This window comes from Macrobrachium nipponense, chromosome 6 (genome assembly GCF_015104395.2).
Source record: "Macrobrachium nipponense isolate FS-2020 chromosome 6, ASM1510439v2, whole genome shotgun sequence".
NCBI classification, from domain to species: Eukaryota; Metazoa; Arthropoda; class Malacostraca; order Decapoda; family Palaemonidae; genus Macrobrachium; species Macrobrachium nipponense.
In genome coordinates, this window is record NC_061108.1 from 34,285,020 (window position 1) to 34,312,650 (window position 27,631).

At 39.5% G+C, this 27,631-nt stretch overlaps 1 protein-coding gene across 3 annotated transcripts in view; it reads left to right on the forward strand.

The window, feature by feature from the left end:
• Positions 1-27,631, forward strand: part of LOC135216136 (vacuolar protein sorting-associated protein 35-like) — a 156,516-nt gene that overhangs the window by 71,770 nt on the left and 57,115 nt on the right. For all 3 annotated transcript variants that reach the window (XM_064251219.1, XM_064251217.1, XM_064251218.1), the window contains exons 6-9: positions 897-1,091; positions 12,658-12,741; positions 21,864-22,070; positions 22,675-22,823. In XM_064251219.1, the coding sequence (XP_064107289.1) occupies positions 897-1,091; positions 12,658-12,741; positions 21,864-22,070; positions 22,675-22,823 (635 nt within the window). The remainder of the gene's footprint in view (positions 1-896; positions 1,092-12,657; positions 12,742-21,863; positions 22,071-22,674; positions 22,824-27,631) is intronic.

Consider the following 27,631-nt stretch of genomic DNA (forward strand, 5'->3'; position numbering starts at 1 on the left):
TCTCTCACCTACCAAACTTCCACCCATTGCTACTTCCAAGAGAGGAGTTTCGCACCTGTCAACTCTTACTGTTCAATATGAATCCTCTCTATATTCTGAGGGGGAGTTGTCCTCTGGAGGATGCTTTTTCTCAGAGCAAAGGGACAGCTCTCATCTAACCTGACTTTTGTTACAGATGTACTGGGGGCTGACAGGTTCAGAGAGCTGTGGCCCTCCCTGAGCATCTTAGGTGAGCCAAGTGTTTTGCTTGTTATTGACCACTTGAAAGGAATGAAGGGATACCCTGTGATTGCTTCTACCATGACCTATTAATGTGTTCAAGAGTGATTACTGTACTTTAAGAGACATAAGAACTATGGGATTACTAAATGTAATTTTTCTTTTTAAATTCTGTGACAGCAATCAGGCAAAAAGGATTTTAATCTGAGCATTTTAGATTTGATACAGAGGTGACAGTAGACTTATCCATGGAGGTATCGAGGAGATAAAGTTCAATTCCAGTTGTATTTTGATTATGTAAACTTATCTCCCTTATCTCCAACCTGATAGCTAAACACTAATTTTGAAACAATTATTTTATGATAGTTTTATCCCTAATTCTTACATTAATATCCAAGAGTGTTAAATAGTCATGCAGTGACAAAATTATTACACACACATACATACATACATGAACAGAAATTCCAAAAATTTATCTTTATCAAATTTTTCAATGGAATCCAATGATCAAGTTTGTGATAGTACTGAAGTTTATGATTTTATGACAATATTTATCAGTCATTTATAAGAAAGACCTTTAGATCATGCTGTATAAGAATCTAATTAGTCTTTTTTTTTTTTAACAGTGTAATAGTGATGATAATTTTTAAAGAGTAACAAATATGTTTTTTTTTCAGATTTCAGACAGTATAGATTTCATATTAATGAATTTTGCGGAGATGAACAAGCTATGGGTTCGTATGCAGCATCAGGGTCATTCCCGTGAAAAGGAAAAGAGAGAAAGAGAGAGACAGGAATTGAGAATTTTAGTGGGCACCAACTTAGTGCGGCTTTCACAGCTTGAATATGTTGATGTTGAGCGCTATAAAAAGGTTTGTAATAAGGAGCTACGTATTTGGGTGTTCTGTTTCAGGATCATTTCTAGGTACTCTTGAAGCTCTAATTTCATGAGTATTTTGTCAATCTGATATCTTTTTATTTCTTGTGATTATATGCAGGTAACAACACAGTAAACCCACTCATGGCGCTGAAAAATTGTGGTTAACAGCGCCATGAGGCAATCGCCGTAAGTCCAGAACGATATAACACAAACCTGACGTAACCTAGTGAATTCCTGTACTGTTATAATTTATGGACAGAGCGATCCGGCGCCATTTGTGTTTTTGTAAAGTTTACAAACTTAAAATCATCAGCTGATTGTGTTTTACCAATATCATCACAGTCGTACGTTGCTAAATAAAATGCAATTTGCAGATTTATTGTTCATAAATTATCAGAGCTGGCTTTAAAAATGCAATGTACTTTATTTATGAATGCAGTAAATTAAAAGAAGTAAAGCCATGGTTTTGTATATGTAACTTGCCAAGTACACTGGTACCTTGACCTACGAGTGAATTAATGTACAAGTTTTCTGAGGTTACATAAGCAAAAAATAGAGAAACAAGCTTGAGATGCAGCTGCTACATAGATAGCGTAGTGACGAAAATTAAGATAAGCAAAGAATAAAAGGTAAATATGCATGCGTCTTTTCCACGATTGAAGATTAATATTATTATAATCTTGTGAAATCTGAACGTACAATATTTACTAAAATAACAATAATACTGACAGGGATGTACATTTTACAAGGCAATATTGTAATATTCTTCCCCCCAGAAGATTGGTTATCCCGGGTTTGAATCCATTGATTCACAACAGGATAAATAATCTGCAATTACATTGTTCTTGCCAGAAATATGCTGCACTTTTACATTGTAAGGTTGTAGGCACAAAGACCACCTGGTCAATCTTTGATTCTGATTTCTCATTTTTTCTATAAAAGTGAGTGGATTGTGGTTAGACAACACTAAAATTTCTTCATTTCTAAGTCTGTTTACATGCACTTCAAACTTTTTCAATGCTGTGATTAAGGCGAGTATTTCTTTCTCTGTGGCTGAATACACTTTCTGATGCTATTTCAGTTTCTAAAACATGAAACAAACTGGATGTAAGATATTAATGTTGTCTTCCTAAAGTAGAACAGCGTTAATTCCAGTCTGATGCATCAACTTGTATCACAAATTTCTTGTATGGAGCTTGAAGTACTGGTCTTGAATATAAAATGGCTTTTACCTTCTAAAGGATTCTTGACATTCTGGAGTCTAATCAAACTTCGCTTTGGGACTGTTAAAAGGGAGCTGCTACAGCTGAGAAATTTGGACAGAAACGGAGATAAAATCCAGCCATACCCAAAAATCTTTGTTGCTGTTTCCTGGTAGTAGGTTGGGTAGCCATACGGATACCTTCTACATTAGCGGTTACAGGAGTGAGAAGGCCTTTTCCAACTTCAGATCCAAGATAGTGAACAATTGTCTTTCCAAACTCACTCTTTTCTGGGGTCATCTGGTAAACTTGTAGCACATTGTGTGTGAATACCTTGTAATCTTTACACTGATCAGCTGATAAGGCTAAATAGGCACTTCTCCCTATACCAGTCAAGACACTTTGTGACAAGACTGACCATTTATCTTCTGGCCATCCCATACCTAAAGCCACTTTTTCAAAATGATCAAAGAACTCATCGGGCGCTTCTTCAGTAACTTGGGAATTTCTGCACTCTTACCACATCAAATACAGGGTCTTGACTACCTTGGGTAGTGTTACACAGTGCCACAGATAATGTGGATCGAGCTTTTATCAATTCCATGTCTCGTTCAAACCTTACTCTTTTTCTTTCCTCTTCAAACCTTACTCTTTTTCTTTCCTCTTATTCTTTCTCTTTCTTCTTCTGCTGCTTTTTCTTCTTTTTTCTTTCTCTTTTCTAGTGCTAATTATAATTCATCTTCATCAGTTATTCTACCAGATTCTATTAATGCTTGCATAGCAATGCATCTTATTCCATACTACTAGACACATTAGCTCCACATGCTACTGCTAAAGCAGTCCACTTTTCCTTAGTCAGATTGGTTTCAGGTAAGTCTTGGATGCAAGGAGCTGCTAAATATTCCTGAACATTAAACAGAGCCATTTTCTCTAAGTTACTCAACTAATAATTACAGAAAAATGCAAAAACAACTATATGGTCACTCTCCTATCAAAATATATCCCTAACACTACCAATTTAAACCATAAACCAGAGTGATATTTTGTTCTGTTCCTGGGTCCACCAATTATATCTGTGACACAGCATTCCAAATACCTGGTTATTACATTTATCAATCATAGAATTCAAAGTTACCTCACAGCAGCCAGATACTTGAACTTTCATAACAGATAAAATACAACTTGAGTTTTCTAAAGGCAACAGTGATCCCTTAAGACGCTGTATCAAATATGTGAAAAGTCAGACTAAGTTCATCAAAAGTGTGAGGTAGTCATATACTAGACTTAAGTTAATTAAAGAGCATCACTCCATCGCAATCTTAAGAAAATTTTACTATTATACTTGAAAACAACAAAATTTATGTATTTCTTGAATCGAATTGTTAAACAAAATCCAATAAAATTATTAATTTATCAAGAAATTAAATTAATCAAGTAAAATTAAAACTGTTAAGAAGTACTTAGGATTTGAAAAGAAAGCTAGGTACAGTGGACCTTCCCATATTCGCGTTCTCCGGATTCGCGGACTCACACATTCGCAGACTTCTCTCGGGAACATTTCCCCGCATTATTCGGGGAAAATTTGCATATTCGTGGTATTTTTCTATGAGAAATATCCAGAAATTCCTGGGTTTTATTAATCGGTTTCATCATAAAATGTATTTTTTTGTAGTAAAATTATTAAAAAAACCAAGTATAAAAGTTTTTAGTGGGTTTTTCTTGAACTTTAACTAACAAAATAGGCTGTTTTCGGCATTTTGTATGAGTTCCAACTATTCGTGGGTTCTAACTATTTGCGGGGCGGGTTCTGGTATGCATCCCCTGCGAATACGGGGGGACCACTGTAAATGCAAATTAGTTCACAAATGTAAAATGAAATAAAGTTAATCAAACAGTGTCAATGCAAAAACACAAAATGTGGAAATGTATGAAATTTACCACCAGATGTGAAAAACTAAGAAATTGTAAATACACAGAATAAAAAGAACTTACAAAGGATTAAATAAAATAAAAAAAACTTACAAAGGATTAAATAATTCACAAAATAGAGAATTTAGACATGAAAAAATTAAATAAATTCATCAAGTACGTATCTTAAATATTTTAAGCGCATTTAATACTGTAAAAATATGATACCTTTTCACAAGCTGCAGCTTCAGAATTTGCCAAAACACTTGGTAGGCCTGTTACAAAAACACACTGTTACAATGGCTGTTCAGATTCCACAAATAAATTCCATAAAAAATTTAAGAAACACTAGGAGTGACCAAGTAGAAAATCTTTGCTTTACAAGTTAAATATCCCTCAATAGAGAGAGAGAGAGAGAGAGAGAGAGAGAGAGAGAGAGAGAGAGAGAGAGAGAGAGAGAGAGAGAGAGAGAGAACCAGCAGATGGTCTCTAGAATCACAAAGGATATGAATTCTATCTTCTAAAGCAAAAAACTCTAAATGACATCATGGAATGTTCTAGAAAGAAAAGAGTGGTGTCACTTCTTAAAAATGCTTGGTGAGATATCGTACAGAATCATTTTGGGAATGGGGTATAACATAACAAAATTGATCAAGGTGCTATATGACTCAACATTACGAAACATTCAGCAATTGCCATGTGTACTTTAGACAGAAGATAAAGGTGAACCAAACGCATTTAGTACTGCCCATGGCTAATCAGATGAATGATATTTAACAGGAAGGATAGAAAAAGGGAATGCCTTAAACAACAAGTATAAGGTTAATATAATTAGAAATGTTTTAGGTTAATGAATTATTATTCTTGTGATTATATAAAAAGTACATGGTTATGGATCACAAGTATATGCATTAGGATTAAAAATCAAAGGATTAATTTATACAGTTTGCTAAATATGAATTACAGTATAACTTTAGTTACCTAGAAACTTACTCAGTAATTGCAAACAACTGTATTGATAACAAATTTTAATTGCCCACAGTCCAGTTTAGGACCACAATAACCTCAGCAGCAGATGAAGCTGAACTGCACGTTGAACTAATTCTAAATATTAATAGGTTTTGTTGTCTGCAGGGCAGTGGAACACAAATATTTGTTCATATGCAGAACAAACCTTCGGTCTTAACAATAGGATAGTATTTCCAAGTGCTAGCTGGTAACTGGTTAAAAATAATCAAAGATTGTAAGCTAGGAATCTGTGAGATCTGGCAACTCCTGTGCATACGAGGTGATAGCTGGTCAGAGACCGCACACTGCCTCGTGACGTATTTCAAGTCTTTCATTAACTGCCTTGAAGAATAAGATGCTATCGCTTTGCTCTCCTTCCAAGCCGGTTGATTTGTGTCCATGTTTCTTTTTTTCAGTGTGTTTGTGAGTGTGTTTCTGCATTATGGATTCTACCGAGTCTCCACAGCCTCGCCAGTGCATGTGCCTGGCCATTCGGGGTTTTCCATGCTCAAGGTTTTTAGCTACTGTTGTCACAGACCCACTATGACGTGCAGTAGTTGCTGTGCTAATTATTATATGATTACTAATCCTTGTCCGGAATCTCGTTCCTTGCTTAAGTCGTAGTGGAGAGTATTTTATAGGAAGAGGGAACATTGTAGAGTTTTGACTCTTCCTTCTTGGGAGGGTTTTTCTTCTCCTCGGATGGGTGATTCAGCTTTTCCCTCTCCCGCAATTGCTCTCCCTGTGACTAGTGCGAGTGTGCCTCTGTCTCCTTCCTTTTCTTCCTTTGATTCATCAATGGAAGTATCGGGAGTTCCACAGGATGATGTTATGATTAATATAACCCCCTCTCCCTCAGTTTCTCACTTTATACCCAAGAGGGAGGAGGCTATGCCATCTAATACCTTATTTTCAGATTTGGATTGACTGCTGTCGCATTTCTTGGAGGTTTGCACCCCTCTCCCTGCCCCCATAGCAGTTACACCTCCCCCTGGACTTCTCTACATTGGATCTTGCATACTGCCACCTTGTGGAGCCCCATCATCATCGACGCTCCCTGGGTCGCATCTTATCGCTCTGCCAGTGAGGCCATCGACCAGCTCCGGTCTTAGAAGTGTCATGACGTCACTCCCAGAGTCCTCTCGGCCTATGATGTCAGATGTGGTGGCTGCTCATCCTCCACTGTGACGTTACCTCCTCCCGATGTGATGTCATTGTCTTCTCTCGCTGAGCCATCCGAGGCCTTAGTTCAAGCGGTCTACAAGAGACTGGACTCTGTTTTGCAAGAGGATTTCTGCTGTGTCTACGAAGAAGTCATAAACGGAGGGTCTCCTCTCCTACTCCTGCTAGTAAGAAACTGCTTAGAGAGAAGAGTTTCTCTCCTTCTCCTGTTCCTACGCCATCCCCTCCTTGCCATCGTGTCAGATGTTGGTGAATCAAGGACTTTGTGGTTTCTTCATCTTCAAGGGAAAGGAGTGCATTGCTTTCTTCCCTTCAAGGCCGTGTCTACGGCCATGTCTCTCCCATGCACATTCATATTCATGCAAGTGAGAGAAGTGTTTCTCCTATTACCCACAAGGTTCTGTTTCTTCCTCTCACATTCGTGTTTGTGAGGTTGGCAGTGGAGATAGTGGAAAGAAGGCATCCTCCTCTTCGATACATGACAGTGTATCACCAGTATCTTCGTCTTCCCTTCACGGCTGTGTCTCTCCCTCTCATATACGTGTTCGTAACATTGTGAGTGTTGAGAGCATTAAGAGAGTTACAACATCTTCTGTTTGTAAACGTGAATCATCCTTGCAAGTACATGTTGATGAGGTCAGGGCCGACCCCTCTTCGCCTATTCCTGAACCAGTTCATTGGTGTAAGGACGATAAAGCGCCGATTAAAAGATCGAAGGCTGCGGATGTGAAGGTCGCTCAAGCTTCGTCTAAGGATTCTTCACTTGACAAGACTGAGGCTGAGGGTTGAAAACGTGAGGCTTCATTTGCCCATGGACATGCTTCTCATTCTCCTGGAAGAGACCTTAGCCTTAGGAATCTATTTCCTTCAGGTAGCTCTCTTCAGCGACGTTGCTAGTCTTGGGATCGTGCTTGGTTCGCATCTCAAGGTCGTGTACTCGAATCGTCTCATGTTCATGTATGTGCTTCCTCCCGCCACCATGTGCGTGTTTCACCTAATGTACGTGTACGTGATCTTATACGGGGTGCTTCTCATGAGCTAGTACGCTGTTCGAGTCGGGATCATGTACAAGTGCTGCTGTGAAATGATTTTCGAGAACCTTCAGTTTCAGTGTCTTCAAGTTTTAGACCTTACATGCCAAACAATATTATTCAGAATGTTGGGCTTCCTGGAGAAGCTTCATCAACAGTTTTACGGAAAGAGGAGGATACTGCCAAAGCGTCTTCACGCCATCGGTCGCCTGTGCCGGAGCAGGAAGAGGGGGATAGCCAAGAGTTTGTCCTCATTCACGAGGTAGTTGATCTCACTTGTAAGCTCAACAATCTTGAGGTTAGGGCGCAAGCTCAATCTTCTATCACTCCAATGGGTATAGAGGCCTTGTTGGGTGCTAAACAGGACTCTAGAACTTCTTTTAAGCTCCCCTTGTCGGGTCACGCTCCGTCCATCCTATAAAGTGTGAACACTTTATTGTCGGACCAAGATGGCTCTCTGCATTCTAGTAGGTCATCTATAAGCTTCTTCCCTGCCCTCTTATGTGGCATAGTAAGTGCTATTCCACTAGTACAGTTCAGTTAATGCCCCATCACCTTAACCCAGACGTGATCTGTCTTAAACCTGGCCGCTATGGAACAGGTTAGGACTGAAGGCCCTTCCTTTTCATCGCAAGAGTTTTTAGCTATGGAGACTACTGTGGCTTCCATCTTCCAGACAGTCTCCTGGCTGGACTTTTGGTGCACCACGTTAGCCAAGATTGCATCAGATAGGACTGAGGGAGGTTTAGTGAGTTCTTCCCCTCTCAATTGTTACAGTCCAGAGCTAAGGCAATTTCTTACCTGACACACCTTAGCTCCAACCTGTGGGCCAATCACTTTCTGGCCAGGAGAGACGTAGTACTGTCCAAGGTAGCAAATTCAGTGGACTCTGAGTCTTTGTCGTCTCAGAGATGGGGATCTGCGTGAGTCGCAATTTCTTTTTCCGAGGACTGAATTGGAAGATGCTATCGACCGGCGACAAGCAGACACGAAAGACAGGTTGGTACATCAGGCAGCATCAAAGTCAGAGGTGTGTTCAAGATGCCCTCCTCCTCCTCAGCAACAGTTGAGAAGATCTTCACCTGTTAAATCCCCAAAGAGTTCTGCTTCTGTGAGGGTCTCCCATTCTCCCTCACAGGCCAAGGAAAAAAAAAGAAAAAAAAACAATGCCTCACAAGCCTGGCAGGGGCTGTAGGGGAAGGGGCAGAGTGGTTCTTTGATAAAGTGGGCGCCTCTCCCTCTCCATTGCCATGGGTAGGGGGATGCCTGGCGGGCCAGTGGGCCAAGTGGCAAGGGTATGGAGTGGAGAAATGGGTAGAAATTCAGTGGGTGGGATATATATTACCATTCAAATTCTCTCCCCCCCCCCCCCCCCCCCCCCCCCCACCCCCCCCCCCCCCCCCCCCTTCTCAGAGAGACCCCTTCTCAATTGGACTTAACGCCCTCGACTCTCGGAATTTCATGGCTCTTTGGGAGGAAGTGTTGAAAATGCTGAACAAGGGTGCGATAGAAGTAGTGATACATCCTTCTCCAGGGTTTTACAGTTGGATTTTCCTGGTACCCAAAGCAACAGGCGATTGGAGACCAGTGATAAAATTTTCCACCTTGAATCATTTTATCAGGAAGACAAGGTTCAAGATGGAGACGTCCCGAATAGTGTTGGCAGCGATAAGAGACAACAACTTCATGCTGTCAGTAGACTTAAAGGATACTTATTTCCAGATCCCTATTCACCTTTCGTCCAGAAAGTTTCTTCGCTTCACTCTGGGAGAGCAGATCTTGCCATTCAGGGTCCTGTGCATTGGGTTGACCACGTTGCCTCAGGTGTTCACAAGGTCTTTGCCCTCGTATCAAAATGGGCTCATGCTCAAGGGGTTCGCCTGTTGATAAGGTACCTCAATGACTGGCTGGTATTAGCAAGCTCCAGGGAAAAGCTGCTTTATGACAGAGATTGTCTTTTTCAGTTTTGTCAGGAGCTAGGCATAATGATCAACCTAGAGAAATCGAACTTGGTTCCCAACCAGAAAGCTCTAGCTAGGTATGGTTATAGATACAGCAGCATCAAGGGTTTTTCCATCGGACCAGAGGTTGAACAAGTTGTGGTTAGTAGCACAGAAGTTCTTGTCACAACCTGGACAGACAAAACACCAGTGGCAGGTCCTCCTGGGGATTTTGTCGTTACTGGAGAAGCTGGTCCCTCATGGGCGTCTTTATCTTCAGTCTCTGCAATGGAGACTGAAAGACTTGTGGTCCCTAGTAGGAGATTCTCCCTTACAGAGAATCCTTCTGTCTGAGGAAGTGAGGCAAGACCTTTGTTGGTGGTTGGACAACCAGAATATCACGGTAGGAATCCCTCTACATTCTCCCCCTCCAGACTTCCTTCTGTTTTCAAATGCCTCCATCTCTGGTTGGGAAGCTCATCTGGGAGACCTCTTTACATCAGGCACTTGGAGTGCGGAAGACAAGCTTTTACATATTGTTTTGGAGCTGAAGGCAGCTTTCATGGGACTGAAGGAGTTTTGGGAGAAAGTAGGTCATTCTGTCGTTCTGATGTCTAGCAACACCACGGTGGTGGCTTATGTGAACAAAAGGAGGCCTGGTGTCTCATCTCCTGCATTCCTTGACAGTAGAATTACACCAGTGGGCAGTCGACAACTGGGTAGAGCTCTCTGCTAGGTACATTCCAGGCAAGATGAATGTGGTAGCCAACAGACAGTCGTCAGAACCAAATCCTGGGCACGGAGTGGTCTCTGCATCAGGTCATTGCAAACAAGCTTTTTCAGATTCAACAGAAAACTGGAGGTTTACTGTTCAGTGATCCCGGATCTCTTGTTCTAGCAGAGGATACCCTCCAACACCGTTGGGACAACTTCGAGGTGTACGCCTTCCCTCTGTTTTTCCTGATCCGTCAAGTTCTGAACAAGGTAATGAGTTCTCGAAATCTCAGGTTGACCTTGGTGGCTTCTCTGTGGCCTCAAGCAGAGTGGTTCTTGAACCTTCTGTCTCTTTTGGCAGAGGTTCCAAGGGAGATTCCTCCATGGCGACAACTTCTTTATTAACCTCATTTCGAAAGATTTCACATGTCAGTAGAATCCCTGTCTCTTCACAGACAGAGACTAGTATCTCCTCCTAGCAAGAGGATTTTCTCAGGAGCCAGGGGGACTTATGTCCAGTTACCTCAGAAAATCCTCTTCAGCAGTTTACCAGGGGAAATGGGCGGTCTACTGTGATTGGTGTCGTCGATAGGGTTTCTTTTCACTCAAAGCCTCTGTCCAGTGTATAGCAGATTTTTTTTATGTTCCTCAGAGATGAGAAAGGACTCTCTCTCTCTGCTGTCAGGGGCTACAGAGCAGCGCTAATTTTGGTGTTTCAGCATCTCATCATCTTTGGAGATTTCCTTGTTGTTCAGGGGTTTTGCACAAACCTGTTCTCCAAGGGAACTCAAGCCTTCTGCATTGGACGTTTTACATACTTGATAAGCCTCACTCGAGCACCATTCGAGCCCTTGCGTCATTCATCTGACAGAGATCTGGCGCTAAAGACAGTTTTCCTTTTGGCCTTGGCTTCTTCAAAGAGAGTCGGGGAGCTTCATGACCTTAGTTATGATGTGAAACATACCAGGGGTTAGAGGTCGGTGACTTTCGAGTTTGTCCCAGAATTTGTGGCAAGACCTAAAATAAACTACTCATGCAAGTTATACATTACAAAAAGGGCGCACACCTTTGACGTACTGAAACTGTGTATGTAAACACTAATATTCTATGAAGGCATTTCGAAAATTTGATACCTATTGCCTAAATAAACTATGTGAAATATAATAAAAGATGAAAAATGAACTACATCAGACGTTTTAAGAGTTGAGTGTATATATTACAGCATAATAGAAAATTCTTTATATAAGAATCAAAGTCTGCTTTCTCCACCAGGCATGGGTCCAAGTACATGAGACGGTACTTGTGGACAAGTACAAGTACTGAGAAAAAGAGCAAGTGCAAGTACAGATTTGCCTGAGACTTAAGTCCAAGTCCAAGTACTTGACAATGTACTTAAGTACAAGTACAAATACATTTCAGTAGATGTACTATTATTGTTAAGGATATGTTTGATTGAAAATCAGTAGCAAATAGCTAATAAAATCACAGTATAAGTCAGTGAACCTTAGCCCATAAGGCCGAAGAGAGGTGAAGTGATATTCATTGTGTTTAATGAACAAGTGATCATTATAACAAAAAATCCACGTATTATACTAGTTACTGTCCTTAATAGTGAGTTTTGTACATGGTTAGTTATGCAATACAGCCTACTAAGTATGTACTACTTAAAAAAATAATTAGAAGTACTTGATTTTTCAAGTACTTGTTGGCCAAGTTCAAGTATAAGTACAAGTGTACATTGAATTTTAAAATCTCAAGTAGAAGTTCAAGTACTACTGAAAATTTTGTACTTTAGTACAAGTCAAAGTACAAGTACAACTAGTACTTGTACTTGGACTCACGCCCATTCTCCATATACTATAGAGTTCAGCTCCTGGAAGTGATGGAATCTTTTGAGATAATAAAACATCTGGCACCATTTTATATATATATAATTTGGTATAAAAATATTAGTTACTATTTTATTTAGATGGTTCTTATTATCATCGGTAACATTTTTTAATCAGGTTTTCTCGTTTTTGGTACAATTTTTCTCCACTAGTCTCATAAACATATTGAGATATTTTTGTACTCAGTACTAATGAGATGATTTTACATACCAACAATCTCTCCATGTTATCCATGCTGCTGTTTCTGTTTTTAATATTCTCAATTCTGAGCTCACAATCCAGTATATCATCAAAGTAGTAACAGAATTATAGAAACCTTCTAGGTCTATTCATCTAATGTTACCTGTATAGAAAGTCTGTTTTGTTGAAAATGGTTGCTGCTTCAGCATTATTAATCTTGTAAAGAGTCTTCTTTAGTTTTCTGATGACAACTTTTTCTCTGTTGCTTAGACTGGCGAGCAACAAGCCAAAGGTCATGGTAAAGTCCGGTTGAAGTCCGGTTGCTGTATAGAAAGTTATGTTAAATTTGTGGTGCAAGCTCATAAATATATTTTTCAGAGTTCACTAATGATTAACATCCTCAGGTAACTGGCTAAAGTTTAGTTCCATAGCTCATATTTTGTATCCTTGTTCTTTAATCTCCAAGAATCTTCTAAACATCTTTGTTTTATCTCTATTTTCCAGACAGTCTTACCTGGAATCCTAGAGCAAGCTGTAAGCTGTAGAGATCCTTTGTCACAAGAGTACTTAATGGAATGTATAATCCAGGTAAGGTGAAAACTTGTATAGTATTTCAAATATACTACGTATCTCTTGAATAATTATAGAAAATTTATGGTGTCACTTGGTAGATAAATGTCTGTGGTTGGAGGAAGAAACAGAAGCATATAAATATGGATTTACTTAGGATTTTGCACTTATTATTATTTACTGTAGGTACAAAACATGTATGTAGTGTTGTAAGGCTTTTGAGAAGAACCAGCCATGATTGTAGTTGAACAAGATTGTAATTTATCTGAGAAGTATCATTGAGGAAAATTATGTTTTGTCTAATAACATGTATAGTACCACCTATAGCACAAATGAATGGATATAGTAGACTGTAAAAAACCACCTATCCTATCTATCATTTTTGTCTAGGATTTGCATCCTTAATTCTTGCCATTTTTAAATACGTAGTACTTTACAATAGGATTTTTGACAGGTTACTTGGCTTTTTAATAGTGACAAGCCCTATACCTCCTTTTTTTATTTGTGAGAGAGAGAGAACCCTTCATTTGATATTTATGGTGTTCTTAAGCATTGATAAAGTAATGATTGCTGTTGAGTGAAATTTGTGTTTTTAAAAGTGAAAAAATAATTAGATCAACCAAGGAATGTACTGATGTTTTTATGTGGATGCTAGTTTTGTCGTCATAGAAAGTTGTGTATATTGGAAATCCTTCTAAATGGCTGCACCTTGCCAGTTTCATGCTGGCCATTAGCCACACATGCAGCTTTTCACAAAGAATCTGCTATTCTGCATTATATTTTGCAAGGTAATTGCTTTTAAGGCTACAATTTTTATTCAGTAGTTTTTAAACCATTATTTTAATTAAATCAAAATTAGAATCATCATGATTGCAGACTTTTGTAACTGCTTAGAATGGGAAAATTAGGTTTTGCTTAATGCCAGCCAAAATTGAAGCACTGGTGACATATGAGTATGTGAATGGATATACAGGGTGTAATACGAGTTTATGCAAATATTTAGAGAAATGGAAGAAAGTCATTCTAAGCAGAAAATGTTCTATAAACATATGCATTTAAAGGCTTTGTTTATTGGTGAGACAAATTTTTAAAATAGTAACCGGTTTTCCTTAACGCTGCTCTCAGCGTTTAATGAATAGGCCTATCTTTGATGAAGGGGAGATTCCATTCAGCTTGCTTTTCTTTCCTTTATCGGAGTCCAGTGAATACCATTGACGGAGAAGGAGGTTTCAATGATACTCGCATTTTTCCCCTTTGTTCAGTATCTAAAGGTACACTTGATCGGGAAGTATTGTATTCACATTGGCCCAATCGCCAATTTCCTTTTTTCATAACAGTTGAGTTTGTTGTTGCAAAACCCATAAATAAACATCATATATGCTTATTCCACATTACTGGAATGGTAAGGCATTGTCTCCAGTTTATTGCTCACAAAATGAGTAATGAATATGACACTTGTCATCCGAACACACTCTTGGCGGAAAAGTGAGGCTGTTTAGAGTAAAAAGTGAAGTGGTCAGCTCCATCCACTCACCATAGCAGTGCATATAACGACATCCTGTGTGCACCATCTTACTTGGCCATTTAAGGATAACAGTTGTTTTGCCAAATTCACCTCACCAACAAAGGATGATTTAAAATGCATATGTTTATAGAAAATTTTCTGCTCAGAATGACTTACTTTTATTTCCCCAAGTGTGTGCATAAACTCGTGTTACACCCTGTAGATGCTGAGAAACCTTGTGCCCAATTTTTATAGTTATCTTGACACATTTAAACAGTTTAAAATGGGATGTGGGATGGGAACTGTACTCAGTAATGTAGAAAACAACCCTAGCTTTTTTTTTTCTTTACTAGAAAATGATTGTTGAAACATTGGATGTAAAAGACTTGCCAAAAGATTTATGTCCTGTTTTCCATGAGCAATATACCTCCCAAAACTCCAGTTTCAACTCTTAAAAGTGATTTAGAATTTAATTTGTTTTATTCTAAATTGGGGGGGGTGGGGTGTTACTTCCTAACAGTTCAGGTTCCATTTAAAAGTGACTTAACATTGACTAACTTTTCAAATGAATATTACCTCTGTTGTGATAGCTGTAATTCCCACGTCAGGAGGGAGAATGATAGTGTATGAAAACTAAAAATGTAGTGGGATAATTTTATTTTAACTTTCCATTAACCTATCAATTTTGGGTGATTCAATCGTCTATTGTTTACCATCAGTTTTTTTCAGTTGTTGGTCAGCAAGGACGTAATGATTGTGGTTACGATTGTGATCATTAACAAATACTATATCATATTCTTTACTTTGTGGTTTGGATTATAGGGTATACAGTAGTACCTCGAGATACGAAATTAATCCGTTCCGAGGCGCCTTTCGTATCATGAGTTTTTTGTATCTTGGACCACATTTTACATGTAAAATGGCTAATCCGTTCCAAGCCCTCCAAAAACAGCCCAGTAAATTTCATGATAAAGCTAAATTGACCTATAAACAATGAAATACTACAACAATTTGGACCATTCAATACCTAAATTAAGAATAAAAATGCAAAACCTGTAAATAATGTGTATATTAGTGTACAAGAAATATTATTACTGTAACGTAAAATGTGGAAGCTTACCTTTCAAGTGAGGCTATCTCCGAAAGTGGTGGCAGAGGAGGAGGAGGACAAACGGCAGATACGTACACTTAACTTTACGAAACACATAAAAAAATGTCAGAAAAACAAACTAAACTTTACAAAACACATTAACAAAACTGTAACACTTAACTTTACAAAAAAATTAAAATAAAATTTATTTTGTCTTTTTTTATTTTAACATTTCTTTTTACTTTTTTATACTTTACATAATTTCAATTTCTTCACTACCGAATGGATGCCAGTCTGTTTACGGAATTTTTCGAACCACCCATGAGAAGCCTTGAATTCTGGGGTTGCCATTGATGTCCCCTCTCTGCCGTCATCTTCGGCTTGGGCAATCAAATCTCCGAAAATAGCGCTGGCCTTCTGGCAGATTGCCGTCTCGGTTATCGTATCGCCATCGATTTCTTTGTCCTCGATCCATACAAGAAGCAGCCTTTCCATTTCATTATGCACATGGCTCCTCTTGTTGGACAAAATAGTCATGCCCTTGGAAGGTGTAGCTGCTTTTATGGCTTCCTTCTGCTTAAGGATGGTGCCTATCGTCGACGGATTTCGGCCGTATTCCTTAGCGATCACACTCAACCGCAAGCCAGCTTCATACTTTTTTATTATCTCCATCTTTGTCTCCATAGAAAGCATTCTCTTCTTTCTGTGAACTTCAGCAACTTTCTTGGGACCCATGACTATATGTACTATACGATAAAGTAGCACAACGAAATCACTAACGAATTTACGATACAAAACGAAATCGTTAGACCGAACAAATGCCGCATGTGTACAATAAAGCTTCGGGTGCGAAGTGGCCGAGCTAAGGAATGCCACCACGTAAGATGCATGATGGGAGGGATGCTGTCCAAAAGGAGAGAAGCATCTCATGGCTTGGCTAGCATCAGGAACCAATGGGAGAGCAGGAGGATGGTGGCTAGTCTACTAGAACTAAGATGGCGGCGCGTGGCGCGAGTTTCAAAATTGTTATCGGGCGAATCTCGGACTTTCAGAAACCTTTCGTATCTTGAAAACTTTTCGTATGTAGAGCAGTAAAATTTTTCGTGTCAGCTTTCGTATCTCGAGGTAAGCTAAGGGAAGCCGCTCTATTGAGTACAGGCTTACGACATTCCGAGGTTAAGGCACTTTTCAATTATACATTCATCAGAAATTATTTCCTGGGTTATGCCACTTACAACGCTGATCTGGCAGAACAAATAGACACCAAAAATGCAAAATAGTCAATATTTGAAGGGTTTTTTTTGATGAAAAATGCAATAAGAATGCAGTTTACATGGTTTTGAATGCACCCAAACGATTAAAAGTAACGTCTTCTTAGGATTTTTGACGATGTTCCGTCTTACGACGATTTTTGGCTTACAACGTGTCTCAAGAATGGAACCCCTGTCGTAACCTGGGGACTGCCTGTACTATAAGTGATATCATACAGTATCTGTATATTATGGGAGTTTCTTAGATTCTCACCTGAAACATGCAAAATAAAGGTGTTTTGTATGCTTGTACAGACTGAAGTGTTGGTATTGATTCTTCAATCCTTCAAGATGAAAATTTCTTAGCCTCCATCAGTAAATTATTTTTGTCCATATACAAAACAAACCATCGGTCTTAACTATAGGATAATTTTCCAAGTGCCAGCTGGTAACTGGTTAAACAATCAAAGATTGTAAAGCAAGGAATCTGTGAGATATGGCAACTCTTGCGCATACGAGGTGATAGCTGGTCAGAGACCGCGCAGTGTTATTTCGTGACGTTTCAGTCTTTTCCTTAACCATCATGGAGGGTAGACGCTATCGCTATTGTTCTCCTTCCAAGCTGGTTGATTTGTGCCCGTGTTTCTTTATTTTCGGTGTGTTTGTGTGTTATTGTTTCTGTTTATTATAGATTCCTCAGAGTTTTCACAGCCTCATCGACACGTGCCCGGAAATTCAGGGATTTCTGTGCTCAAGCGCCATCTGCCCCACAAGATCGTGTATCTCCCTCACACATTCATGTTCATGAGGTTGGCAGTGGAGCGCGTGGAAGGAAGGCATTCTCGTCTTCAATACATGGCCGTGTATCTCCTGTATGTGCGAGTAATGCGTCGTTGACTTCCCTTCACAGCCTGCCTCCATCTCATGGATGTGTTTGTGATAGTATGAGTGTTGAGAGTAATAAGAGTGTTTCTCCATCTTCCGTACATGGATGGGGCTCATCCTTGCACGTATGTGCTGATGCTATCGCAGGTGCTACCCCCTCTTCATTTGTTCCTATACCAGTTCGTCGGTGTAAGGACAATAAGGCACCGATTAAAAGGTCGAAGGTTGCAGATGCGGGGGTGGTTCAAGCTGCGTCTAATGATTCTTCACTCAATAAGATTGTGGTTGATGGTCCGGAACGGGAGGCTTCCCTGCCCTGTAGACGTGTTTCTCATTCTCCTGGAAGAGACCTTAACCTTAGGAGTCAATCTCTTTCAGGTAGCTCTCTTCAGCAATGTTCATTGTCTTGGGACTGTGCTCTGTTGGCGTCTCATGGACGTGTACTCGACTTGTCACACGTCCAAGTATGTGATTCCTCCCGTGAACGCGTACGTGTTTCACCTGGCGTGCGTGTACATGATCGTTTCCGCGATTGTGTACGTGGTTCTTCACATAAAGCCTGTACACGGTTCGAGCCGGGACCATGTACAAGAGTTGTTGAGTGATGGCGTTCGGAAACCTTCAGTCGCAGGATCTTCGAGTTTTAGGGACTACACTCCAACCAGTAATGGCCAAAATGCTAGGCTTCTTAGGGAGACTTCACCTTCTTTGCGTTGTCGGTCTTCGTAATTACCTTTTTCTTCCCCTTTGGGAGTGAGAATTTTAAACAATTTTTTTCCATTACTACATGATAACATAGTTAGTTTCATGTTTCCTCACAAAATTCCTTACACTTGTTCCTTTCTAGAAGAAAAAGAATGTAGCTGCTAAAGGTATGATAACATAAATGCCACCAGTTTCCCAAGATTGCAGTAGCTAGCCATTTTTGTGTCCGTCTATACGTAATTTGAAATAGTTGTGGAAAACTGAAAATGGGAGGATGGGAGTCAGAATAATAGCCATTGGTTTGTAACAAAGCAATTCTTATACAGTGGTACCTCGACATACGAAATTAAACCGTTCTGAGGGGGCCTTCGTAACCTGAGCTTTTCGTATCTTGAACCGCATTTTACATGTAAATTGCCTATTTTGTTCCAAGCCCTACAAAATCACCCCAGTAAATTTTATAATAAAGCTAAATTGACCATTAAACAATTAAATACAGCAATTTGGACCATTCAATACCTAACTTAATACGTACTACTAATATGTACTACATAGTACCTGTAAATAAAGTGTATTAGTGTACATGGTATACAAGAAATACTGTATGTACGTATGTAGTAAAATGTGGAACCTTACCTTTCCTTACCTTTCGAGTGAGGCTATCTCCGAAAGTGGCGACAGAGGAGGAGGACAAACAGCAGAAAACTTGTTAGTACGTACAATTAACTTTACAAAACATTAAAAAATGTCAGGAAACATAGACTAAACTTTATGAAACACATTAACAAAACCGTAACACTTAACTTTACAAAAACTTAAAATTAAATTTTTTTCCTTTTTTTGATTTTTACATTTTACATATAATTTTTTATATTTTATGTTTTTTACAAAATTTCAATTTTTTCACCACTTTCAACTTTGTTTTTTCGTAGTATCAATTGGATCTTCCTTTTTGCATACTCCTACTAAAGGCTTCTTTAAAAAAATAACTATCCAAGGAAGATTGCTTCTGCTTACTTTTCACAATGTTCCTGAAATGACTCAGGCAAACGTCATCGAACTGCGCAAGCATACAACCTGTGTAAGCCTTTTCGGGGTGTCTTCTACAAATGATTGCACCTTATGAAAAGCAGCTAGAGCATCCTTAATTTCTGCCGTTGTCATAGGGTCGCCCTCCTCCTCCCTGCCGCTGCTAGAGAACTCTTCTTGAACGACGTTATGTTGCATGGCCTCCAACTCCTTCAGGTCATCCGTCGTAAGCTCCTCTTGGTGCTCCTCGAGAAGGTCATTGATGTCGTTCTCGTCGACAACCAGCCCCATGGACGCAAGATCTGGTTGCGAAACAGTTTCAGGATTGTAACTGTTTCTGAATCTGCACCAGCTTCGCCCACGTCGAACTTTTCAAAGTCTCGGGTGGATACGGCATCAGGCCAGAGTTTCCTCCATGAAGAATTCAAGATATGCCTCAAAACCTCCTGCCAAGCTTGATCGATGAGTCGGATGCATATGATGATGTCGAAATGCTCCTTCCAAAATTCACGTAAGGTGGGGTTTGTGGTATCGGTGATGTTGAAACATCTCTTGAAAAGATGTTTCGTATACAGCTTCTTGAAATTGGACATCACTTGCTGGTCCATGAGCTGGAGGAGAGGGGTGGTGATAGGCGGAAGATAAAGAACCTTGATAAAAGAATACTCGGCTAGGATATCTTCCTTGAGGCCAGGAGGGTGAGCAGGGGCAATGTCCAACAACAGCAGACATTTCAGAGAGAGGCGCTTCTCTTCCAAGAATTTCTTCACTGTCGGGCTGAAACACAGATTTACCCACTCGGTGAACAAAGGTCTCGTTACCCAGGCTTTTGCATTAGCCCTCCACATCACTGGAAGCTTCTCCTTTAGCACTTTGTGGGCCTTGAAGGCTCGAGGAGAGTCTGAATGATACACAAGTATGGGCTTCACCTTGCAATCCCCACTGGCGTTCGAACAAAGTGCAAGCGTAATCCTGTCTTTCATAGGCTTATGCCCAGGTAGCTTCTTCTCTTCATGCGTGATGTACGTCCGATGAGGCATTGTTTTCCAAAAAAAGGCCAGTCTCATCACAGTTGAAGACTTGCTGAGAACTGTAGCCTTCCTTGATCGTCATCTCGTCGAACGTCTTAATAAAGGTTTCTGCCTCTTACATGTCTGAGCTGGCCGCCTCCCCATGCCGCACAACCGAATGGATGCCAGTCCATTTCCAGAATTTTTCAAACCGCCCATGAGATGCCTTGAAGTCTGGGGTTGGCGTCGATGTCCCTTCTCCTCCGTCATCTTTGGCCTGGGCAATCAAATAGCTGAAAATAGCGCTGGCCTTGTGGCAGATTGCCGCCTCGGTTATCAGATCGCCAGCGATTTCTTTGTTTTTTATCCAGACAAGAAGCAGCCTCTCCATCTCGTCGTGCACGTGGCTCCTCTTGCCAGACAAAATAGTCACGCCCTTGGAAGGTGTAGCTGCTTTGATGGCTTCCTTCTGCTTAAGGATGGTGCCTATCGTCGACAGATTTCGGGTATTCCTTAGCGATCACACTCAACCGCATGCCAGCTTCATATTTTTTAATGATCTCCATCTTCATCTGCATAGAAAGCATCCTCTTCTTTCCGTGAACTTTAGCAACTTTCTTGGGACCCATGACTACATATAGTGTACTGTACATAATTAAGTTATGTAGTACTATACGTATGAACTAAAGTTCTCACACAACACGATAAAGTAGTACTACAACGAAATCATTAGTGAATTTACGTTAATAAACAAAATCGTTTAGACCGAACGAATTTTGTGTGCGTACACAAACGATGCTGCTTCGGAGTGACCGAAGAACGCCGCTACGTAGATGCACGATGGGAGAGATGCTGACCAATAGGAGAGGTAGGATCTTATGCCGGTGACTAGCATCAGGAACCAATGGGAGAGCGGGAGGATGGTGGCGAGTCTACTCAGTTGACGGCACGTGAGTTTTAAATTGTTATCGGTGGTCCGGGCGAATCTCGGGACTTTACAGCAACAACCTTTCCATAACCTGAACTATTTTTGTATGTAGAGCCAAATAAATCGGATTTACTTTTGTAACTTGAATTTTTTATAAGTTGAGACTTTCGTATGTCAAGGTACCACCTTATATAAACAATTTTGGTTCATCACAATATACCAGTAATATTAATGTCGGTTGGAGGGAACTGAGCTGCTGACTCCTTGGCAGTGTGAATGGACCCAATAGAATCTTGGAGTCTGCTGGGAAGAGGAGTGCTGAAGACCAGGAGCTCCATGGAATAACAAGGGGACATGAGTTTGACAGGAGCCCTATTCATACAAAAAGGCATTTTTCATTGTACATACTGCCATCAGAAGTCCAAGAAAGGCATGCTTCCTCACCTATACCATAAAGCATAGTGCCAAGTAGCCTTCAAAATTTAATTTTTACAGGTTCAAATTTCTGTAAAGTAAAGTTTAAGAACTTACACAGTTAGATGATAAGAAAACAAGGACATGTATGCTTAGATAATTTATGGACAGATTAGGTAAGAAGTTAATACGTACATTTTGGGTTACTGATGCCAGGTGCATAAAGACAGTTGAAGGGATGCCCAAGAGTATAGACTTTATGTGGTTTGTATATTTTATTGAATGAGTTGAAAAATACTGTAACATGTTTAATTCTCATCCTCAGGTTTTCCCAGATGAATTCCACCTGCAGACATTAAGTGCATTCCTGAAAGCTTGTGCAGAGTTGCATGCTGAGGTTAATGTCAAGAACATCATCATATCTCTTATTGACAGATTAGCAAATTTTGCCCACAGGGAAGATGGAACAGGCATCCCTGAAGAAATCAAGCTTTTTGAGATCTTTTCTGAACAAGTTTCTCAAGTGATAAAGGTAATTGAAATGAGATTGTCCAAGTTTTACTGTGGGTGCAGTACTGTTTGGTACCATTTTGTTTTTGTATTTAGATTTATCATATGTACGTATAAAGAAAGGTTGTTTCGTCTGTTTCAGAAGAAATTATGCATTGATGTATATGTATTTGTATGAGAACAGAAGTGAAAAGATACATGAAAATTTCATTGCTGATACGGTTCTTTATTACATATTCATACTATATAACATTTTGTTGACTGGCAGCTCATTTTGCAAATGTCTGAATCAGCATTTCCATGTTATATTAACATTTTGTTGACTAGCAACTCATTTTATAAATGCCTCTGAATCAGCATCTCCATGTTACATTGGAGCCATGTTTGATGAGGTCTTTAAATGATTCCTTTGTTGGAATCATGGAATTTTGAATATCTTGCTGATTTCTATAAATCTCTAGATGTATGGACAGCAAATAAGATTTTGAAGGGATTGAGTTGCTTTCATCAGTCATGAAGTTTGATGAGTAACTTGCTTATATGGAAATGTTGTGTATGTATTATGATTATGGTTTATTGTTTACATTGAAACCAGAAAGATAAATTGGAGATTATTCTGTTTTCAGTCTCGTCCTGATATGCCTCTCGAAGACACTGTCAGTTTGCAGGTGTCACTAATTAATCTTGCTCAGAAGTGCTATCCAAAAGAAATCGACTATGTGGATAAAGTTTTGCAGAATACTTTGGAAGTTTTCCAGAAGCTAAACATTGACAAGTAAGTAAAAAATAGCATGTAAACAGAACTTTGACAAATTAAAATGGTGCAGAAGTAGAGTTAAAGTATGCAATTAATTTCATTGAATATCCAAAATACAATTTTACACTTCTTGCTGAATTACTTCTAAAGCAGAGATATATTGATGTGGAAACATGTTGTTTTGTTGTTATTCCCCTTCTAGGTTTACTTAGGCATTGGCTGTATGGTAAAAAGTTATGTATAGGACCGTATATTTAATTATAAGTTTTCTGAGGATCCTGCCAAATGACCAGGGGATGTCCAAAGAAATCCAAAACACTGATATTTTTGTTAAATTTTCATGAATAGCTAGATGGATTATCACGTGTTGAGTGATATCTATTTTATCGTATACAGGAATTTGGGTTCTTGATGTTTTGTTTTCTCATATACATCAAATTTTTTATAATGATATTCCTGTGCTGTTGTGTCAGGGTAATTCTCTCATTATGATATATTCATATGACTCATGTTAAAAGTTAACATCTGCCTGAGTAACCATTCTCACCTCAGATTATGTGGCAAAGCCAGTCAAGTACTTACTTTAGTCAGTGCAGTTTAATTTTATGTACGAGAATCGCATGACTATTACCCCTTTCCCTCATCCAGCTCCCTCAGCATCAGTGGCTGAGCAAAGGTTATTTGAGCAGTATTTTCCCCTCCCACTCCAGAGCTTTCAGTCTTTGTTCTATGCTCAATCTTGAGTTAACTGTGCTTTCAATGTTTTTGTAGTTAAGTGTGTATACCAGTGTGCGCTAAATAAAGTGCAAGTACATAAAGTGAGTGTGGATAAGAGAACAGCATTTGAGATGGAGGTTGCTGTACTATAACTTTTGATTATGTTGCCATTCTTTAATAAACTGTTCTAGTACGTATATGCAATATTTATATTGTCATTCTTTAATTCAAGGTACTGATTGTCAACTTGCTCATGGCCTAAAGGCAATTGCATGTGTGCCACCTAGTATGGTGTAAACAAACCAATCGTATTACATTATTAATTGAGTGTAGTTTATTTTTATCTATCACCGTCATCCTATTTGACTGGGAGGTATTTATAGTGTGGGGTTCCAGATCGCATCCTACCTCCTTAGGAGTCCATCACTTTTCTCACTATGTGCACTTTTTCTAGTAGCACACACTTCTGCATTGAGTCCTGGAACTACTTTGGCATCTAGTTTTTCCTGGTTCCTTTCCAGGGATTTTGGGATTATGCCTAGTGTTCCTATGATAATGGGTACAATTTCCACTGGCATATCCCATATCCTTCTTATTTCTATTTGCAGTCTTGAAACTTATACATTTTTCATTTTTCTTGTCTACTCTGGTGTCACATGGTATTGCAACATCAATGAGTGATACTTTCTTTTTTATTTTATCAGTCAACGTCATGTCTGGTCTATTGGCACGTATCATTATCTATTCTGATACCAAAGTCCCAGAGGATCTTTGCCTAATTGATTTCTATCGCTCCCTCAGGATGGTGTTTGTACCACTTATTACTGCAAGTTAGCTGGTGTTTCCTGCACAGGCTCCAGTGGAGGGCATTTGGCACTTAATCATGCCTCGTCTTGTACTGGTTCTTGGCAAGTGCCAGACAGTTGCTTGCTATGTGGTTTATGGTCTCGTATTTCATATTGCACTTACTGCATATGGGCGAGATGTTATTTCCATCTAATGTTCTTTGGACATATCTGGTTTTTGGGGCATGATCTTGTGCTGCTGTTATCATTCCTTCTATTTCCTTCTTTAGCTCTCCCCTCTGTAGCCATTGCCATGTTTCATCGCTGGCAAGTTCTTTAGTGTGTCATGTATTGTCCATGCGTTGGCTTGTTGAGCCATTCCTCTGTTCTGTTTGTCATTCTCCTGTCTGTATATTTCTGGGTCTTCATCTACTTTTATCAGTCCTTCTTCCCATGCACTCTCGAACCACTTGTTTTCACTGGTTTTCAGATATTGCCCCAGTGTTCTGTTCTTGATGTTGATGCAGTACTCTATGCTTAGTAACCCTCTCCCTCCTTCCTTTCGTGTTATGTAGAGTTTGTCCGTATTTTCTCTTTGATGTAGTGCTTTGTGTATTGTCATATGTTTCCTAGTTTTCTGGTCTATGCTGCGGAGTTCTGCCTTGTCCATGCCACTACTCCTGCGCTGTATCTGATTATTGATACTGCCCATGTGTTTATGGCTTTTATCATATTTCCGGCATTGAGTTTTGACTTGAGTATCGCCTTAAGTCCCTCTATATATTCTTTCCTGAATGTGCCCTTCTTCATCTCTTGGTCTTTTATATCCTGTCCTACCATTATTCCCAGGTATTTATATCCTCTCTCATCTATGTGTTTGATGTTGTTCCCATCTGGTAGCTTTATCACTTCAGTCCTTGTTACTTTGCCCCTTTGTATGTTGACCAAAGCACATTTTTGTATTCCAAACTCCATCCTGACGTTCCCAGATACGATCCTTACAGTCTGGATTAGATTATCTATTTCCTTGATGCTCTTCCCATACAGCTTGATGTCATCCATGAACATCAGAAAGTTAATTCTGTTGCCTCTTTTCTTGAGTTGTTATTATTATTATTATTACTATTATTATTATTATTTTTTTTTATTTATTTTTTTTTTTTTTTGTGCTCTACCACAGTCCTCCAATTCGACTGGGTGGTATTTATAGTATGGGGTTCCGGGTTGCATCCTGCCTCCTTAGGAGTCCATCACTTTTCTTACTATGTGTGCCGTTTCTAGGCTCACACTCTTCTGCATGAGTCCTGGAGCTACTTCAGCGTCTAGTTTTTCTAGATTCCTTTTCAGGGATCTTGGGATCGTGCCTAGTGCTTCTATGATTATGGGTACGATTTCCACTGGCATATCCCATATCCTTCTTATTTCTATTTTCAGATCTTGATACTTATCCATTTTTTCCCTCTCCCTCTTCAATTCTGGTATCCCATGGTATTGCGACATCAATGAGTGATACTTTCTTCTTGACTTTGTCAATCAACGTCCCGTCTGGTCTATTTGCACGTACTATCACCCTATCCGTTCTGATACCATAGTCCCAGAGAATCTTTGCCTGATCATTTTCTATCACTCCCTCAGGTTGGTGCTCGTACCACTTATTACTGCAAGAAAGCTGATGTTTCTTGCACAGGTTCCAGTGGAGGGCTTTTGCCACTGAATCATGCCTCTTTTTGTACTGGTTCTGTGCAAGTGCCGGGCATTCGCTTGCTATGTGGTTTATGGTTTCATTTTTCTTATTGCACTTCCTACATATGGGAGAGATGTTATTTCCGTCTATCGTTCTTTGAACATATCTGGTTCTTAGGGCCTGATCTTGTGCTGCTGTTATCATTCCTTCAGTTTCCTTCTTTAGCTCTCCCCTCTGTAGTCATTGCCATGTGTCATCGCTGGCTAGTTCTTTAGTCTGTCTCATTTATTGTCCGTATATTGGTTTGTTGTGCCAGTCCTCTGTTCTGTCTGTCAACCTCCTGTCTCTGTATATTTTTGGGTCTTCGTCTACTTTTATTAGTCCTTCTTCCCATGCGCTCTTTAGCCACTCGTCTTCACTGGTTTTCAGATATTGCCCCAGTGCTTGGTTCTCGATGTTGACGCAGTCCTCTATACTTAGTAGTCCTCTCCCTCCTTCCTTTCGTGTTATGTATAGTCTGTCTGTATTTGCTCTTGGGTGTAGTGCTTTGTGTATTGTCATATGTTTCCTGGTTTTCTGATCTATGCTGCGGAGTTCTGCCTTCGTCCATTCCACTATTCCTGCGCTGTATCTGATTACTGGCACTGCCCATGTGTTTATGGCTTTTATCATATTTCCGGCGTTGAGTTTTGACTTGAGTATCGCCTTGCGTCTCTGCATATATTCTTTCCTGATCGTGTCCTTCATCTCTTGGTGTTTTATATCCCCTCCTTCCATTATTCCCAGGTATTTGTATCCTGTCTCCTCTAAGTGTTTGATGTTGCTCCCATCTGGTAGCTTTATCCCTTCAGTTCTCGTTACTTTTCCTTTTTGTATGTTGACTAAGGCGCATTTTTCTATTCCAAACTATTATTATTATTATTATTATTATTATTATTATTATTATTATTATTATTATCATTATTATTACCATTATTTTGGTAGAAGACCCTCTTTTAGGCAAGTGATGTTAAGAAGAATGGCAGAATTAAGCGAGTTGATTTCATATAAAATCAACTCGCTTAATTCTGCCATTCTTTTTAACAGTATTATTATTATTATCATTGAAAGATATTGCTGCATCAGCTGCATTTAACTTGTAAATAGTCTTCTCTATTTTTCAAACATCTAACTCACCTGGTAGTTATATATATAGCTTATGTCCCTGACATCAGCTATATATATAACTACCAGGTGAGTATGTTCAAAGATTTATTTTATCATGAAAATAATATTTGTTCATGAAACTTACCTGTCAGATATATATATATAGCTGTATTTTTCCGAATCCGACAGAAATTTAAACACTTACGACACACGCAGTGGGAGTCAGGTGGTTAGTACCCATTCCCGCCGCTGGGAGGCGGGTATCAGGAATCATTCCCATTTTCTATTCATAATTTTTCTGTCGCCGGTGCTGAAAACACCTGTTTTCAGTACCTCCGTCTTAGGAATTTGGAAACTTCATTGCCGCTAAGTATCCTAATTGTCTTTTGATTTATTTACTTGGATTTGTGGCTAGGCATACGCTATCTTAAATTGATTTGAATTTGATTCATTTTTGCATAAAATATCTGAATCTAGTTAGGCTAGTTTCAGAC